At 43.2% G+C, this 19,754-nt stretch overlaps 1 protein-coding gene across 1 annotated transcript in view; it reads left to right on the top strand.

Annotated features, from left to right (window-relative positions):
- The window catches only part of LOC142085620 (uncharacterized), a 198,335-nt gene that overhangs the window by 120,396 nt on the left and 58,185 nt on the right, over nt 1-19,754 (top strand). The window contains exons 6-7 of the mRNA XM_075157683.1: nt 10,484-10,606; nt 17,451-17,576. Coding sequence (XP_075013784.1) covers nt 10,484-10,606; nt 17,451-17,576 — 249 coding nt within the window. The remainder of the gene's footprint in view (nt 1-10,483; nt 10,607-17,450; nt 17,577-19,754) is intronic.

Genomic DNA, 19,754 nt, shown 5'->3' with positions numbered 1-19,754 from the left:
ATTACATAAAACTTTAATTATCGTGTTTCGGCCCACACTGCTGCGGTGCCCAGGCAAATTGTCGTCTTCCAACTTCACTGTTTACAGTCGGTCCTTTTCTGCAGGAAACAGTAAAATTAATGAGGCTGTTTTCTTCAGTATATAAACACTTCTAAAGATCATAAGTTACGCCTTTGTCTGGATTGTCATTCTTCAGCTTGTACTCCCGTGTTATTTCATGTGGTCGTTCACTTATCCTGGCACCAGTTTTCAACTGAGAGTCTATGTCCATCTGTGTGGGTTTCATATTGATGTGAATTGGAGACGTCAAGGGTGTACAGTTGCCAAAATATCTATTAGTGTAACCCCACTGTGGAGGCTGGTAACCCTATCAGTCTTCCTTTCTGGCTTTACTTTGCTGAGATGCTGTGTAGTACTCCGAGATTCAGAAATGGATCGTTCTTTTTTGTTTTAAAGACTGAGAGTGGAGAAGAATGTACAGATCTGCTTTGCGAAAAGAGAGGGAAAAGTATTTCTTCACGGCTGTGTGAAAAAGTCACGGCGTTGTCTGAGGTTGGTCCGTGAAATTATCATGTTCCCTACTGTAATTCTATACCCTGATTTTCTTGCAAATTATCTGGCCCCAATAATTGCTTAAAACTCATATATATATGTGTCTCTGTATATTTAATGAAGAATGCCTTGAAACTCTAATTAGGGCTGCTTGACTCTAAAGCAGTTTACGTATCACAGGCTTACACAGCTATCAAACAGATGCTTCTCCTTTTTTTCACTCAACTGACATTTTCATTTTCTCTGCATATTTTGAGGACTGAGCAGTGATGTGTTTTGACTCCTGAGGCTACAGACGATATCAAAATGAGGATTAGAAATGAAGCTTTACCTGTCAATTAAGTTGTTAAGCTTGTCCTCCACAGCATCTACACTTTCAAATGGCCTGTTTATTGAATTTGAAATAGTTTTCATTCTTGACCTTGTTTAAATTGAATGGACAGTTCTAATTATAATCTTCAGAGTTTTGAACTGCAACATATGGTTTGCATATAGAGTTGTGGATGAGAGGCTCTTGTCTGTTTATTGAGCTAAAGCACTGTTAAATATCTCGGGAGAGATTGGCATGTCAGGCATTGAAAGTAAGCAGAAATCAGCAGTACAGATATTGGCCATTTTTGTCCTTTCAAATCACTCTGTCCAGGAGATTTTCTGCTCTTGAGGGACACCTGAGAAATGAACTGTGATTGCGGGATCCAGTCGTTGGTGAGGAACAAGTCACCACTTTCAGTGGTTGCATTGTGCCAGTCTTCACATGAAAGCAATATTTAAAAAAAAAAAAAAAAAGTCTTAGAGCATTTTTTTCCCTGATATATTCCTCCCCCATCCCGACAACGAATTCAAATTACCAGGATCTTTGGCAAATCAATGTCGTTCTTTCAAATCATCTATGGCCCTCACTAACAGGGTTGCCTGACATCTCACAGCAATTTATTCATGTATTTATTCTCCAATAAGGCCAGTGACAGATCAGGAAATTAAATCCAGGTCTTTTAAGACTTCATCAGGTGGATTGTCCCTTTCAGTGCTTATAGATGTGTTCTCCCCAAAAGCGATTGCTGCTGCCGAGACTGTCCCCTTGCCCTGGGAACACGTGCTGGAAGCAGCTCCGCCTTTCCTTCACACTTCTCCCCCAAAAAGCCATACCTCAGAGGTTCCTCTGCCCTCTTCCCTCCTTGAAAATAGTCATCAGGAAATGCATCTCCCTTCAGACCTGGACATAAACATTTACTACCTAACACAGAGGTGGTCCCGTGGATGACTCTGCTGTTCAGCATTTCACAGTGCCGTGGTCCCTGTCCTTTGGTGTTCTCAGGGTAACAACAGATAAACCCGGGGTGAGAGAAGGGAAACCCAGCCTAGACACAGCCAGGAGTCATTGTAGCTACCTGGAAAACATCTGAATTCTAGGGCAAGGTGCCAGCTACAGGGCAGAAAATTCCTCTCCACAACGTGATGAATCACCGGGGAGGTCTGCAGGAAGGTGACGACTGAAAGACAGTGAATCCAGTACAAAAACCTTTGGTTTTTTAATGCCATCGATTTTCAGGAGAAGGTAAATAATCAGATAACTTGGAAAGCCTGTTTCTGTGCATGGCTAATTGGATTGCCCTGCCGAAATAGGTGCTGGTTAAAGCTGCTTTGTCCTTAATTCCGGGCAAAGAAGAAATGTAGTGGAAAACTCACTGCTCTAACAAGGGTCCTCTTTCATTGTGGAGTCGGTTCGCAGGGACTAAATTAGGTGAGGAATCTCTTAACCATGCCTTTTAACCAATCTCTTATCAGATGTGACATGCTCCTTTCAGTACGGTTTGCTGAAGCTATTCCATTAATTAATTTTGTTGTAGCAGGCTTGCCTCAGACACCTGTGACTTACTGAAATTCAAGTAAGCTTCAGCAGCGATTGGAGCTAACCTGGCTGACTTTGAACCGGAGCAGACAATGGATGCTCACATAATCCATCGGAAGGGCCAGGAAAGGGCAGAAACAAATAGCTGAGGAGCAAAAATAAAAGCCTAGGAGCACTAACAGGTCAAAATGACCCAGCTGGCTCCACAGGAGCACATTTATCCATGCTGAAAGCTGTTTCATGAAGGTGTTTTAACATCAGGTTCTAGCAGACCACTCAAAAGAGCTTGTAGCATATTTATGGTTTTTTTGTGAAGCATAAAAAACCCCTAGACTAGGGGTTTTGCAATTTAAAATCTCACAGCTATCAAGAACTGCTCTTTTCCCTCTTTGCTGCTCAGTTTGGTACAATGAAACAGAAATACGTTTTCTATTAAAATGAACAGAAATTCTGCTTTTTCCTGTTGAATTTTAGGCTTTGTTTTTGACCAGACTTTAAACTTGTGTTTTTCTTCCTAGAGTCAATACTAATGTCAGACTTCCTTCATTGCAGAAATATTTTTCTAGCAACAGGAGTTTCAAAACTCCTCCAATCAAACTTTCAAACCCTGAAAACCACTTTAGTGTTAGTAAAACAGGAGAGAGAATTTTAAAAACTTCTGCTGCAAGAGCAAATTATGTCATGCTTAATAGTGAGTACATTTGTGAGTGGATTCACACTGGTTGTCAAATTACAGACATTTTCGAACTCGAGACTTGGGGAGACTATGTGAGTTAAAGGAAGCCGTGAGTTGAATCTGTCATAAATTTATCTACTTATAGCAATAGTGGGTCTTATTTTATGCTTCACTTATATAGAAATAATTTCTGACTTTTTTGACCAGCTTATGAATGGCTGGGAACCAAGCCTGTTTCCCTTCCTTCCCTTAAGTATATAAATCATTTAATTTAGAAACACACTAAATTAATGTGTAAAATCCACCATGTAAATTAGTGGGGAAAGACCATATGATATTTTCACTTCATAACTTGTGTGAGGTTTAAACATCCTTTGGAATGTATAAAAGAGACTAATCACAGTGCTGTTACAAATAACAGAAGGGAAAGCACTGTCATACATCTTTGTTGATTTTAAATATCGTGTTAAATAGCAAACAATAAGAGAGTTTTCACGTTGGAGGTACTAAATGATCTGCAGCTGAGGAGACTAGGCAAGCTAGTCAGGGCAAGGGAGTGGTAAGCCAGATTTTTGTTAACTTATTTCCAAATAAATGTTTGAGTTAAACATTATCCACTTGTGATAATTTTAAATACAGCCACTTAAGTTTTCTCAGTGTGGTTCTTTACATAAGATCCAATCTTCCCTTCCCTGTTTCTCTATCACTCCATTACTGGCTGTTTAATCCTCACAATATTGTGTGGGGACCAACAACCCACAGAGCTCCCTGGGTAAAGAAGAGACAAAACCCTGAATTTTAAGATAAAGCTGCAAAGAGTTCCTCTTTCTGGTCATGATTTTTTATAAAGAATTGCTATAATTATTTTTAATTATAATCTGACTTTAAAACCATCAGCATAAACAATCCTCTAAGTAAATGCAAGTATCTTTTGTGTTTCCCTGCGTCTGCTGGTTGCATCCTTTCTGCAGTGGGCTGGGGGGATTGCGGTGACTGGAAAATGGAAATGCGCATGTGTCATTCATTCCAATTTGATGTAGTATTTCTTAGGCATCTGGTAAAAAGGGTGTGGTTATGCTTCTGTGAAAGTCATTTGGGCCAGATCCGCAGATGGTACTGTGGTGGTTTGGGTCGCTGCGTGCAGGCGATTGTTCTCGCGTGTACCCAGAACGTGTTTCTTACATCAGCTCCCAGCTGGACTGGGAATTGATATTTTCATCCCTATCAAGTCTCTGTGTTTGTGGGGTGGGTGACGCTCACAACTCTTTGGTCACTGCCTCTCTTCATGTTGCTCTTTACTTGCCAAAGTGAAGAGTTTTTGCCAAAACTAAAAAAAAAGAAAAAAAAATCCTCAAATGATGAGGTCCGTGCTGTCCAGTTCTGGTTTCTTTCTCCAGCAGTGCCTGGGCACCGTGAAGAGGAAATTTGTTCTCTGCTTATCTATCAGAAAGTACTGGTTTCGAACAGTTACCAATTTGTGCATGTTTTTACAGTCAAGGGAGAGAAAGGCTGTTTGTTTGTCACCCAGAAGAAAGGCCACTGGCTCCGTGAAGCTAGGTGAGAGGTAAACCTTGCTCTGCCACCCTGTGCCTGCTTAGAGCTCACATCGTGCTCTTGACAAAGCGTCCTCGATGTGAATGGCGTCCCTGGGACACCCTTGGCACATCACCTCTCTTTCCATTCGGGATTCTCCGAATGTTTGTACCATCATTTGCTCGGCCAGCCCAAAGAAGGGAACTCAGGTCTGCAGTAGAGGCTGGGTTTTAAATAACCTTATACCTTTCATTTTACTAAAAATGTGCAAGCAGGAAAAATAAAGCATGTGCAATAAACTTAATATTAGAAGAACGTTTCATCTTGTAGTTTCAGAGCAGCTGCACGCACGTGCACAGAAGGAAGGCATGTGAAAAGCGATAAAAGTTGCAAATAATGACCTTGCGAGGAATGCAATGCTTTAAAAAATAAATTGAATTAGAAAGAAAAGCAGGCCTGCCTTTCGGTATTTCTGCAGGCACTTTGAGATCTGAAGCAGCAGTTGTCCTGCAGCAGAGCCCAGATACATGCATATGTCTACAGAGGGTCATTGCAGACCTATGGGAGAGCAGGTAATGCATTGATTGTGGGAGTAGTCACTGCAGAAATTGCTAGGTGGGTTCTTTGGAGAAAAAAGGATTTAAAGGCAAAGAGGACTTGGGATTGCATGAAGTGCCTGTCCCGTGGTTAAAACAGGGACAGACATTTCTGAGTCCCTTTGGAGGCTCATGACCTTCGGGTGTTCGTTCTGTGCAGGTTTCAGGGTGTACCTGGTTGGCAGTGTAAGCACGGGGGCCTTTGGCAACACCGGCTCCCCTCCGTTCGGAGACGTGGAGCTGTGGCTGCAGCCTGCTCTTGACCTGCAAGTGATGCTGGGGTGTTGCAAGTGGGGAGCTTAAAAACTGGGACTTGAAAAATAGCCCACCCGCTCACAACTCTGTCTTGCACAATATGGCCAGAAAAGAGGGGAAAGATCATAAAAATGGAGAGGATACTACAAACGCTCAGTCCTGCTGCCATCAGAACTTTTTTTTTTCTTTTGGGGTTTAGTTTTGCATGTTGTTTACCTTTCTCAATGGTTTAAAAAGCTAAGCTGTTTATTAGTAGGGAATTGGTCTGGCAACATCTTGCTTTTTTTTTTTTTCCTTTATAAAAACATGATTGCAGGTTCACTAATTATCTGTATTTAACACGGCTGTCAGTTTATTTTTAGGGAACTGATGGATCATAGCTGTTCCTAAATGTTTCAGTAACGATATGGTGTTATCATCACTGGTGTGATGACCCTGAATTCCAAACAAGCAATCACCCAGCTCTGTATTTAAACAGGTTTTGGGCAGGGAAATCACACTGTTGCCAGTGTGGCCCATCAAATCAATTGGGGGCAAATTCCTTGTTGATTAGCAGAGCCCCCATTCAGGGGTAGAGAGGACTTCAAAATCTGTAACTTCATCAGCAGGATCTGCCCTTGGAAAGGGCACGGTGCTGGCAGCAGCTTGTGCATTTGTGCGCCGCATCTTCTTTTCCCGTGTTCGGGACTTGAGATGTGCATCCTCTCGGGCTGGATGGAAGCTCAGGGTGCAGTTGTGATGCACAAAGCTCGGTCCAAATGCACAGACCTCAGAAGCATGAAGAGCTAAAAATATCTTCATGTCGTGGTGGCTAAAATAATTTACATCCTGGAAACACATAAGATTGACTTTTGGCTTGTATGACTGTATGCTTTTGTAACAGCAGTAAAAAGTTCACTTAATGATCTTACTGGTATAGCAGTGAGCTCCCCTCTATCCCGAGGGTCTGTGTCCCCCGATATGCTACTCGGGCGTAATAGTGTGTGGTTCAGTGTTAGCGGCTGGTCAAGAACACTCCTGGTCCCCGAAAGCCATCCGCTTTGCCTTGATCTAACAAAATACCATCTCTTCCAGTTAAGGAGAGAAGCCACAGATACTCAGTCTCGCTCTCACCAGGCTTCCGCCCGTATTTCTGGGGCAGACTGGCCAGTTGAAGGGGTTCCCGTGGAGCCGTCTTTATGGTATTTCTCCGGTTGCCCCCTTGAGGTCCAGCACATACCTCACTTTTAATAATAGGGGTACCTTAAATTCTGATTCATCTAATTCACTCTCATCACTAAGTTCTTGATCAAGGTCCTTCCAAATATCTCTGTCCCAATCTTCCGGGGAAAGGATTAGTTCACAAATTTTTACAGGATCTGGGGGAGGTTGGCAGCCTGATTTATCATGAGTTCTATTTTATCCTCTACCTTCCTTACGGTCTTAAAGGTCTTTTCCACCTAAATGATTCTATGATTCTTTCCTATGACTGACCATAAGGCTATTCCTGCCAGCCTATTCCCAGTGAAAAGTGGGTAAATGGGGACACAATCCTGTACATCCTCGGGTACATGATGAGGCACGTGCTGCGTACGGACAGCATGGAAAGGAGAGATGCCTTCCGTGGGGAATCCCACTAAAATGCATCTCTGTTGAAATCTTTCGCGGGCGAGGAGGGTATTCACGTACCGACTCAGCTCTATTCACCAGCAGCATAATCCCCGTTGCAAGGTAGCCTGGGGACAGCGCACCCTTCTCATTCCACTTCTCGTCTCAGCGGATTGCTCTCCCTCTGTTTTGTGGGAATGCAGCTGCTTTCATCACGGTCTGACTTGTGATAAGCAAGCCATAAATGGCTTGAAATTCGGGTTATCCAGATAAGCGTCCTATATTCTAACTATAGAAAGTTGAGCACATAGGTGTTTCAGTTTGATCTGCAGTGGAAACTAATCCAAATTTAATTATAGTGTATTGTTAAACAGATACAATCTCCCATAATCCCATAACATTCTAGAACTACAATGTAATGACTTTATATTTCTAGAATATTTTTTATATTTTTATAACTTCATAATTCTATAATAATTTTATATTTCCATGTAGAAAAATAAATGGCTACTTCTGTACCTATAACAGCAGAAGCTGTTGTTTTCCTGGTATATATGTCTTTTACTAGTATAGCAATTTAAATATAAAAGTCCAAACAGACTTTTAAAACTTTCAATTGCAGTTAATGCATTTAGATTAGCGTCTACTTTGCAGGCTGCTCCCCAGACCAGATCACCAAGGCATTTTTCTTCTGTAACTGGGGGCAAAGTTGTTTCCTGGCTTTGAGATGCAGGAGGCATTGAAAGGCGACTGTGCGTTGCGTTTTTCTCGATTATATCTGTAGTACGTGAAGGAATCTTTCAACACACAATCCTTAAAGTATTGATCTTGCAGAGAAAGCCTGAGACTAGAAGGGATCGTCTGTCATCAAACTTGCCGCCCGCGTGGCGTCCCGGGAAGATGGTGGTGGAGTCGCATTGCAGGCTCGTTGAGCTCGCCTCTCTTGTCTCCCCACTTGCTGCAGGGAGTCTCGGGGTGAGGGTAGGTATAGCTCGTTTACACAAGTATTTTAGAATTTTTTATTTTTCATGCAATTATATTGCCTTGCAGCACTATAATTGCCTGATGGCCTTTTGGGCTGTGCCAGCAGGAGGGAAATGCCGTTGAAAGAAGAGCTGCAGCTGGCGCGGGAGCTGCTGGGTGCAGAGCTTCCCTGTAAACCAAGTCACTTCTTTAAACATTCGAATAGAGACTAACAAATAGAGCTAACTCCAAGTGCTCGTTTTTATTAGCTGGACTATTTTTTCTCTTTTGTAAGTGCTGATATCCTAACTTAAAACTGTATTTGGTATATTAGAGAAATTCTGCAGCTGATTGTAGCCTATAAAATTCATATATTGATGCTCCCAGTATTTGAGTTTATTGAGGTATAAATACCAGAACGTGGTGTGCTGTAGAGTTCAGCTGCTGAGTTCTGAGCCTTTTTGCTTATTTTATTTCTGTGATACTCAAGACAAATAGTTCCCTGGTTTTGATTTCGTCCTGGCATTTTTCAGCAGGCTATTTCTTAACAGTATAGAATTCAACAAGATGAATAACATTTTCTGTTTACTGTTTACATTTAAAAAAGCAAAACTTCTGTTTGAAAAAAGAGTATTCCAGATGTCTCCAGGCAGTAGGAAATGTACGTAGTATACAGTCTAATAAAACAGCAAATATAGCAGAAGGATTAAAAAGTGGCGCATGTTAGCAAATGGTCTGAATTTAAACACTAGTCAACACCAGGACTTCATTTTAGGTAAGTGAAATTCACATGTGAAATATTAAAATTTTTTATAAATACATTTCCTTAGGACCAGGACGTTGTGTGTTTCCAAGGCGTCTTTAAAACTTCCTTTTTCATTTAATTTTGATTAGATTTTCTAAAACGGAATAAACATAAAAGCATAAAAAAAATGTAAACCATGAAAGCTAAATGCAAAGCAGATATATCAACAACAAAAATATGAAAGCCAGACCCCTTGTTCCTCAAGTGCAATATGGGGGAGGGGGAAGGGGAACCCTCTTTGTGTTGCCGTGTTCTGCTCCGCTGCCAGCTCGCGTCCCCGCAGCAGCAATTGCAGATTTGCCTCTCGTTGCAGCCACTCTTTTATTTCTTTAAATCCCAGTCTCCTCATCCACACCCGCTTGGGTGTGCTTGGGTGGGTAAATCCCTTAGATGGTTTGAGAACATGATCTAAAGAGCAATTAAATCAATGGGGGTCTTTAATGTTGAAAGGGGGGTTCTTTATAGATGCCTATCGCAGGAGGGAGGTTTGGCTGTGGCAGGAGGAGAATGTCTTTGGCGGTCAGGATAATTTGGTACCAGCATTGCCCTTGGGTGAGATGGAGGGATGTGGAGCTGCCATCCCTGGGGGCTGTTAAGGAAAGGACAGACAAAATCTAGGCAAATATCTACCAGGTGAAATTTTGTCAGGGAATGGACTAACTGGCCCTTATTTCCGATGACTTCTCTGTCAGTTTTTAAGGTAGTGGTGTCAATATGCCAATCAAATGCTATTTACAGTAGCCCAGTGTTGCTGAAAAGGCGCAGAAACTGCTTATGTGGTACTTCTGGAAATTCGGTTTTGTGGGTCTGTTTTAAACCTTCACCTTACTTAAACCGTTCTTCATCTTTTTTGTCCATCATTGTCCATCATTTTCAGATGAAACATTTCAGCAGTGTTCTCAAGCTGGTTTAATGTTGGTTTCCCTCTTCATTTGATTGAATGTAATCCCCTAAAATGTGAAATATGGAAAGATACCTGCTTAGGATCCGAAAAGGTATCAGCAGGAAAGCACATGGTTTTTCTGGGAGGTCATCTGAGAAGATGCTATGGAAAGTTCAGGTGAACACAAAGAAGTCCAAGGGACAAGAGTCACAGAAAATGTGGCACAAGATCATCATTCTTTTTAAATGTAATGTCCAAGCTCTCTGTGTATTCAGCGGTTGAAAATGTAATGTTGATTGAGAGCGTGGGCTCTGCTCTTGCATGGCTTTTTTCCATTTATGTCAGCTGTACGTGCTTGCACCCGCAAGAGCACCTGCTAATAGGATTAAAGTCCTGATGCAAAAGGAAATCTTCATACAGCAATTTTTTACAAAAGCCAAATGTTTGACCAGTGGTACCTACAAGCTCAGATGTGTTATCTTAGCCTAATTCTTTCTCTGTATTTTTCTCTTGGCCCCGAGGAAACAGCCGTGTCACAGATCACTCTAATTAACAAGGGCTTCAGAAGGAGAGACTACAGAGGCAGTGTCTGCGGGAACTTTGAAAAACACCATAAAATTTCAATTTTCTTTGCTCTGTCTACAATGCAGAAGCCAAGTAAACAAAAACCCAGCCTGAGTGTAATGGTTGCATTATGTACGAGCTACGTGCTGTCCAGGAGAACCGGAGTATGTCTTTGCTGAGGCTGTCTCCTAATTCTCGTCATCTGCCCTTCCTTCTCTAGACGTGGACGAGTGTGCGGTGGTGAACGGTGGCTGCCAGCAAGGCTGTGTCAACACGCACGGCTCCTTCCACTGCCAGTGCCGGGCGGGATACAGGCTCCATGCCGATGGGCGGACTTGCATAGGTAAGTAACATTAACAAGCACTTCACATACTTCAAGGGGTGTTTTTCTCTGCTAATCCTGTCTGCTTGCCTAAGTGCAAAGGTTTGTAGACTTCCCCAGTCTGAGTTTTGCCTAATTCACAAAGGGTGTCGCTATCCCTTCCAGTGCAAGTAGTTTGCAAGAATTCAGGTGTTTCCAAATTTGTTCTTTTTTTTGAGAACAAAGCAGTGATGGTGTTTCGTGTTTCTGTGATGGAATCTTGTGAAAACTTCTTTTGTTTTTCATCAGGCATTAAAGAAATAGGGGACCTTCATTTCCAGTGAAAATGTTATTCCAATTGTGAGCATTCTTCCTTTGTGTCACATCCCCCTCCGTGTTCCAGCCGTGCCCTGGGCTTTTCTGCCCCCATTATTCTTCCTCTTACTTAGTCTTTTTGCCTGTTTTTTCTGAAGATAGTGAGAACAGTGGATAATGAAAACTCCTGCCCATGGGTGCCTGGCAGAATGCTGCTCTTCCAACCAAGCAGTCCCAAAGCGCACCTTGTGTCTTCAGTGATGAAGACAAAATAAAAGCTTGTGGTTGCCACCCTGAAGTTGGATTTAACCTTACAGTAGCTGACCATCTCTGTCAGACTGCCCAGGCTGGCAGCCCGTAGGCTTTCCCCGGTGGAGGCAGGAGCAGGGGCAGGAGGATATCATTAACTGGGTCGAGGGGTGAGATGATGAAGTAAAATCTCTGCGACTGTGCTACAGTAAGCAGAGCAGAAAATCCTCTTGGGAGGATCAAGAGCAGAGGCCAAATTTGCGAATTACTAAGATACATTTGAGAATACAGTGCTATGGACTGGTGGCTAGAGAGGGAGCTCTAAAAGGCTAATGAAATATTTAAGTATGCGCTCAGAGGTCTTCTCCGGTTTTCAGAGAGTGCACGAAGAGAAGCAGCCCTACCCTTTATCTCTTCTCTTCAGCCTTTGCTGTATGTTGAATTTTTTTGGTAAAACAGTAATGCAGAGTTGTCTGCTTGGATCTGTTTTACATTTTAGTTACTAGGCACAGCGACAAATATGGATGGGGTGGGCTGAAAACTCTCCTCCAAGGCATATTACATGAATGTTTAGTTTGTGTTAATCCTTTTAGCTCACGCAGGAGGTGCCCATGCATGCAAAGCTGAGAGTTTTGAGCTCTTTTCCTGAGATTCTGCTCATGCTGTGGGCTGATAATTAGGGTGCTATAGATTTGCGAAAGCTCCTTGTTCCCTTGTTCAGCGGTCCTATGCCCTTTGATCCATTCCTTTACCTACATCGGTCTTTAAAAGGTTGCACTGCTTCCTGTACATCAGGGGTACATCTTCATCTGCTGCAGTCCCGTTTGTAACATCTCCGTTACAACTGATACCGAATTTCCCTTGCTCAGCCAACAGAACCCATGCTGGACTCCTCCGTGGCACAACCAAGCAAAAGACAACATGTGAAAGCCAATAACAAAAGAGATTGCAAACCAAACTGATTGCCTTTCTTTAAGTTAGTTTTAAAGCTCCCATATTGAAGATCTTCAATTCATGAGTGCTTGCTTGTAGATGTGGATGTGTTTCCCTTTCTGCCGACATTAAATATAGAGCAGGGGCTGGCTGCAGGTTTCATCTCAGCAACCACTCTGCTAAGCTGAACGATGCTCACGGTTGTACTGACAGACGTCTACTGTAGTCAGAGGAATCCCGTTCCAAGAAACAAGCATTAGAAAACAGTAGGAAGAGGGTGGATGTGACCCCAAAGGCTATACCCTCTTTTTCAGATTTGGGTGAAAAGCCACTGATTTACAGTATGGAGTTACCCTATGCATGCTCATGTAAATGAGAGCACCGTGGAGCTCGACAGTTCAGCCCGTGACACAATGCCCGTTTATGTGCTTGTGGAGAGGATTAGCAACTCTGCCATTAAAAATAAACCCTGTGTTTCATGGGTTGGACTCTGAGCCCTGAAACAAGATATGCATAGTTAATTCTGCATGTTGCTAAAAATAATAATAATAATAAAATAAAACATGCTGTTCTTGTGTTGCATTTAAATCAGTACAAAAGCCAAGTTGTTAAATTCTGCAAAAAGGATTAAACTGTTCTGTCATTTGGGAAGAAGAAAAGGACGTCATTTGTTTAAATTTTTAAGTCTGATTTTAGGTAATACGAGAAGAACAGTCAAGTATGGTCGGACCACATCTGCAGAATAAGTTCTCTCACAGTTTGGTCATTGTCTCAGTTCTTGCACAAAGTCCCTTGGTTGTGCTTAACATCAGCCAAATATGTCATCAGTCATTTCTGGTATTATCACAGCAATAAATTTACTGATGCAACTAGAACACAAGATGTACCAGTGCTCAGGCTGCGGGAATAATGTTTTTTATTTAAAGAACTTACCCCTTTAGGTTTGTTGGGTTTACCACATAGAGAGACTTTCAGTGTTTTGGTATTTAACCGCAATTAAAAATACAGTGAAATCTCAATCTTTTCTGGTTTATCTTAGTTGGAGAGGGAATGGGTAAGGAAACACTAGTGTGAGAAAAAAAAATTAATGTAAAAGCAGAGTGGTTCATATTGAACTAGAAATACTAACGTTTTTCTGTGAATTAAAAGAAAAGAGAGAAATTAATCTTTCTCTCATCAGATCTGACCAGGGAAGCCCCAGAAGTGAAAGATGTGATGTTTGAGTTACGTTACTCTCTCTGAATAGTCTCATTTTCAGCTGTGGTGGAGAAGGAAATTTATACAAAAAAGGACTGAAGTGGTTTTGGGCGGGAAAGAAAGAGAGAACTTGAATGATAAACGCAAAAAGTAGGTATTATGGCAATTCAATGAATTTACCTGTGTAATATGTAAAACCTCCTGTGGACCTAGAGTAGTAAAGTTTTCTCATGGCTCAAATAATCAAGAAGCTCAGTTTGGAATTGTCCGAGCTATGAACATTATCAGAAAGCAAGTTCTCATTTCACAAATGTAAGTATTCACAAGAAGTTATTAAAAATACTTAATACAATGTTCAGTTCTCTTTGCAGTATCTCAGAAATTATTGAGGAGAAACAGAAATAAAGCCTAAGATGAGAGACAGGAGTAAGTTTCAGAGAGAACTACTATCATGATAATGGATATACCCAATATTGGGCGGAGGATATTGAGTTCTGTTTCAGCTGTTTAGACAAGACACCAAAATAAATGGATATAATAAGCTCTCATGCATTGGAGCACAAGACAGTTACTAATTGATGAGGACAGAGAGAAGCATTTCATATAAACCAGTAATCCAGGAGCGCCTAGCATTGGGATTTGGGCACTAACTGCTTGCACTGACCGTTGGGGATGGAGAGTTTGCCTCTTCTGCTGCACCAGTTTATACATTCAGTTTTGAGCGCTCATCCCATCAAGAAATAAACCCGATAAGGCACATCACTTTTGACCTAGTGCAGCTAAGCAGAACATCTAGCGTTTCAAATAGGGCTTGCATTAGCAGTAATATTTCTTCTGTGGAGAGTTTAGAGCTGTTTATGGGAGGTGATTATCTCAGCTGCAGAAATAAGAAGCAAGCATCCCTTTAGACAGGCTTTTCAGATGAACCCAGCCCAGATTTCTGTTATGTTCATTCTTTCCACGTCTTCTTTTTCTTTTTGGCAACCCTATGTTTCTGGGAGTAAAAGTGCCAAAATCACTTGAGGGGAAGCAGATTTTGCAGCCTAGATGGCTTGGAAGTCTCCCATACATAAGGAAGTGGGAGATCTATCTCCTTTTAAGATATTCAGCCTGCATCTGAAGAGTCAAAAACCTGGGATAAGCTACTTTCTCATGTGATAGCATGGAAGATAAATGAACTTCTGTCACAAGCTCTTTCCAGCGAGTCCGGTCCTCCTACCACAGTGTGTTTGGGATCCTGTCTGACGGCTGGTGGTCCATCCCTCCACCACTAGTATGATCCTCAAAATACGTGGTTTGAAGAAATCTATTTGTTGTTTGTCATTCCTCCTGTTCTCATTGGAAACAACTTCTGCTCGTACTCTGAGGCAAACAACCTCTAAAATGGGTTGCCTTGTTCAGTGATAACTAGTGTGTGAAAGAAAATACTTTCTTCTTGAATCCTTTGATGATCTCTGATACTTTGTGCCATGCCAGAATCCCATCTTTTTCATTGCTCCTTTTGTTTCTTAGCTTTTTGGTCCCACAAATTTTGTTCAATATTGAATTCATTTTCAGATATATGTGCCAGACTGAACTATTACAAGTTAGGTAATTAGACTAACTAAAGGTAACACTGTCCAATTTTTTTTGTTGTTTTTAATGCCTTGATTATGTTAATGGAATGAATTTAACACCGTTAAAGTTTAACCGACTGGTGTCTGGAAAGCAGAAACTCAGATAAAGAACATGTTTATTGCAGTATCGGGCTGTGTTTTCGGATTGATGTAAATTCATTGTCTTCACTGGAATTTATTCCTGTTTAAAGGCCTGGAAGTGAAAGCAGAGCGCAGTCTTTAGAGCCCGATTCATCTTTGGTGCCAGCTGTTATCTTTGATGTCTGTCTTATGCAGAAAAGCTGTTGAGATGCGGGGTTTTATGGAGACTTCCGCACACTAAGGCTCTTAATAGAGGAAGCAACAAAGAAAGTATCTCTGCAAATCTATAATCTGTTTTTTTTCCACATAAGTATAAGCACGGTATGTCTGAAGTTACATTTCTTGTCATTGATAAGGTTGGATTTAAGGTGATGGAAAACATAGGCTTGAAGAGACTGCATGTTCTAACCCCATGGTTGCTATGTATACATCCAACTGTGGCTTCATACGCAGGTTTTTTTGTAAAAATATGCGCGTTATTATAAAAAATAATTCTCAACCACCAGCAGATCTTTGTCTTTCCTGCGTGATGCCTCCGCCACCGTCCCCCTTCCTGCGATGCTGCCTCCCTCGCTTGGCATTGCCCGGCGTTGTCCCCAGCCGCCCCGGCAAAGAGCTGTGCCTGTCAGGACGTGGCAGTGGGGCTGATTTTCTACCAACCTTCAAGAGAAAATCTTTGAAAGCGGAGAGCGTGCCGTATTTCTGCTTGAACCCCATGCAGGTGCTCAGACCTCCAGCCACGAGCCCCTTTACGAGAGGTGGAATTAGACTCGTGACACGCCAAGTCTCTTCCTTTTTCTGATCAAAGATGCGTTGCCGGCGTCTGGCAGCACAAGCAGAATTTGTCCTGTTCCTTCCCCGGCGCTCTTCTCATGCAGTCTGGCACCTTCTCACGTAGCCCGCGCCATGCCGCGGCAGCAGGCGCGATAAACCTGGCCGCGGCCGCTCCGCAGTAATCCCTGGCTCCCTCGCCGCCGGCAGAGCCCCGGGCAGGGCCAGGCGGCTCAGCCCCGCCGGCGCAAGCTCTCGGCACGGGAGTTCACCCCCGTCCCCTTCTGGCTTCGAAACCTCCAAAATTCTCGGGTACGGCTGGTTGCTTCTCATCTCCCCTTACATCCAAACTGGCTTATGCCCAGAAAAGGAGGGAGAAGATGGCACTTTTTAAAAATTGAGATGTATGTTCTGTCGCTTGGAGCCGATTTAAGGCGTTTTTCATCTTCGGCAATATTTTCATCTTATTTGAATATTCTTGCTGAAAAACAGGTCTTTGGATACAAATGTACAGCAAGCAGGAAGCTTTGAGTGTATTGGGTCTGCTGCCTCCTGTGTAGCAATCGAGCTGCTTTGAAGTTACATCGCTACCCGGGCGGGAGGTTTGCAGACACGGACGGAGATCAGAAGCCAGGGACAGGTCCAGCGTGCAGCGAGGTGTCTCCTGGCTACTGCTGTGTATCTGTGCATCTCCATGATAATGTAAAAATTTGCTTTTCTTTTTGTCTTTTTAACACAGATTTGTCTGCACGAACTAAGTGTTTGCTAATTAGTAGCATAGGGTGAAATGCATCCTACAGCAGCTTTTGTGGCTAATGTTTTCTTAATGTCTCTTACAAATAAATAAATTAATATTCCTAAAATAAATATCAAAGCTCTTTGCTGACTTCGTTGGGACCAGAGTTTTATGCCTTCCATGAAGGACCAAATAGTCTTCCCAGCTACTCATGGAGAACATAATACATCCCTGCTGTTAAAATATATATAGATGCAGTCATGCACATGCTCACACTGACATACGTACAGCACAATAACAGGTTCAAACGATCCATCTTATTTTTATATGCAGTGTGCGAATAGGTGTGGGTGTGCGTTAATGTATTTTGGCAGGAGGAGAAATATTTCTCCAGAGGCTGGGGATATATATTGAACAAAAAAGAATATTAATTTGTCTGGGTAAAAGAAGCAGCATCTTTAGAGATGTACGGAAGAGCCTCTTGTTCCTGGTGGTTTACGTTGTAAGTCTGTCCTGCGGAGCTTGTGACTCCTGTCATTTGCAGCTTCCTATGCGTGAGGCTGAGGAAGTCAGCCTGAAAGACAATTCCTTTTTTTTTTTCTTTTTATAAATCAATGATAGCAGGGACAGAAAAAAACAATGGGAAAATGCCAGTGGGGCCGCTCTTTTTTCCCCCTCCTTCCCTCAGTGGATTTTCAAGTGCTTTGCTGCTGTCGGATCAAAGGGTGGCTGTACTTCAGTCAGCATTACAGCTCTTGGATCTCACCGGCCTCTCGCTGGAATCACGGGCTTTCGCCAACGTGGGACGCTGTCAAACAAGCACCATGAATGCAAGGGGGAGTAATCACGCAGGGGATGGGGACAGGTGCATTTATGAAAGCTGTTTGGCAAGGTTTGCATATTTATACTGTCATTTATGTATTTAATATAGGAAATAAGTTTCTTGGGTTGTTGACATGCATTTTTTTCAATGTTTCTTTGGCTTCAGCCGTCAGTTCCTGCAGTGTTAACAAGGGGGGCTGCGAGCAGGAGTGCGTTCAGCTCGGTGAAGACCGATACAAGTGCCAGTGCCAGCCGGGCTACCAGCTGAAGAGGGATGCCAAATCCTGTCAAGGTGAGTCCTGCACTACCTGCCTGGAGACACACATTAAAGGCAATTTAACAGACCCCAGGCTAGTGCTTCAGGTCACTGGTTTCATTCATAGTTCACCCTGCTTGCCAACAGCAGCTTTAGGAATCACTTATTAACAGGATTAAAATGACACGTGTTTGAGGTGTGAAGTTCACGTTGGTTCACAACTTTGAACAAATTTTTGGCCTCGTAGGCTCCTGGCTGCTTGTTGCACACTGACGATGACGACATAGGTTAGGAACTTAATCGTGTTTTAATTCTAACATTTTATTACTCACCAAGTTGTATATAGAGTTGGCCTGTAGAACATGTTTTATTTTACATAAAGTCTTTTCTTTATCTGCTTTTGGCTTATGTTGCTCCTAATCGCAGTCTAATTCATTCATCCTCCTCTTCAGGTTTCTAAGCAAATACTCTCACAAGCAGAACAGAAATGCTACCTTTGGGTTTGATTATTGTTTTTTTTCTCTCGTATATCTTAACATATTCATCAGTTTTTAAGGCAAATCCTGCCTCCCTCCCCAACACGAGCGCACACACATGGTACCCTTGAATATGCCAGAGAAAGATAGGGCCAAATTTATGGATTTATTGCGCTAAAATTCCTGTCACAAAACCGTTTCCATATGGCTCCTCTTCTGCTCAGAGATTTTATATGCTGTGTATAAAGTGTAAGTAAATCCTGCTGTTCAGCTTGCTTCCAGCTCATGCTGTGTGCAACGAGCGCTTGGCCTTCGGTTTTGGCCTCCCCGAGTCCTGCCCTCCCCAGGGACAGCACGCACTGCGCTTCAGCGAGCATCCGCAGCCAGCTCACCCCTCTGTCTCTCACGGGATGGCCACGTGTTGTCCCTGAGATTGTCAGAAAGAGTCGGAAAAGGGGAGCATTAGTGGAGAGAGGGCACTCCACTCAGAGACCTTCCTCCACTGTTCTCCAGCCCGTTTCCAAACCTCTCGCGACTCCTTTGCTGCCTCTGACACTCGAGATGTCCTTGGCCAAGCCAGCTGGGCATGCGGACCACTGCATAAACCTTTTTGGTGTTTTTTGTGGTGTTACCATAGAATCCTTAAGGTTGGAAAAGACCTCTGAGATCATCAAGTCCAACCATCAACCCAACACCACCATGCCCACTACACCATGTCCCTAAGCACCACATCTACACATCTTTTAAATACTTCCAGGGATGGCAACTCAACCACTTCCCTGTTCCAAGGCCTGACCCCTCTTTCAGTAAAGAAATTTCTCCTAATGTCCAATCTAAACCTCCCTTGGCGCAACTTGAGGCCATTTCCTCTCGTCCTATCGCTGGTTACTTGGGAGAAGAGACCAACCCCCACCTCGCTACAACCTCCTGTCAGGTAGTTGTAGAGCGCGATGAGGTCTCCCCTCAGCCTCCTCTTCTCCAGGCTAAACAGTCCCAGTTCCCTCAGCCGCTCCTCATAAGACTTGTGCTCCAAAGTGTTGTGGTGGGACAGAGGTTGGGTTGGCAGGGTCTGAGTGTGGCGATGCCCGGTTGGGTGGAAGTTGTCCCTTGGGTGGTCATGGAGCAGTTCAAACCTCCATGCTCTGGCTCAACTCAGCAGCAAAACGAGCAGGCTCAGTCTGCTAATTGGTGAGGTTTTGCCGCCACACAGGCAGCTGTGGCCGTTCACTCCTTCACATCGTGGGGCTGATGAGGGTCAGCCGCCCACCGAAGGCAGCAGTTCGTCACCAGCCGGTAATTACTGAACAGTGGAGAAAGGGGCAAGGTCAGCTTTGTCTGCAGGTGAGACCTTATCTGGAGTTCCCGTGTATGCCTGGTTACCTGTGTTCAGGGTGGTGTAAATCCAAATGTAATATGCAGACGCCCCCAGGAGGACAGCTGTGGTCAGAGGAAGGAGAATCTGCCTCGCAAGGGAAGCAAATGAAGACCGCGTAGGACGCTTTTCTCCCATAAATACCTTGGCGAATAAACACCTGGGAGAGCAAACCGCTAGTTAAGCCAACGGACAAGATTTTCACAGGAACAAATGAGCATAAAGTGGCCATGAACGCATTTGGGTTGGCAATCAGAGATGTTTTAAGTAGAAGACGTGGGAGGAGGTGAGCCTGGCTGCTTTTAATTTCCAACCAGAAAGGATGACTGTTGTAGCACTGGTTTGGATGCAGAAACCACAGCGTCA

Source organism: Calonectris borealis, chromosome 9 (genome assembly GCF_964195595.1).
Source record: "Calonectris borealis chromosome 9, bCalBor7.hap1.2, whole genome shotgun sequence".
Classification (NCBI taxonomy): Eukaryota; Metazoa; Chordata; class Aves; order Procellariiformes; family Procellariidae; genus Calonectris; species Calonectris borealis.
The sequence above is the reverse complement of the archived record's forward strand: the minus strand, read 5'-3'. Positions and strand labels throughout refer to the sequence as shown.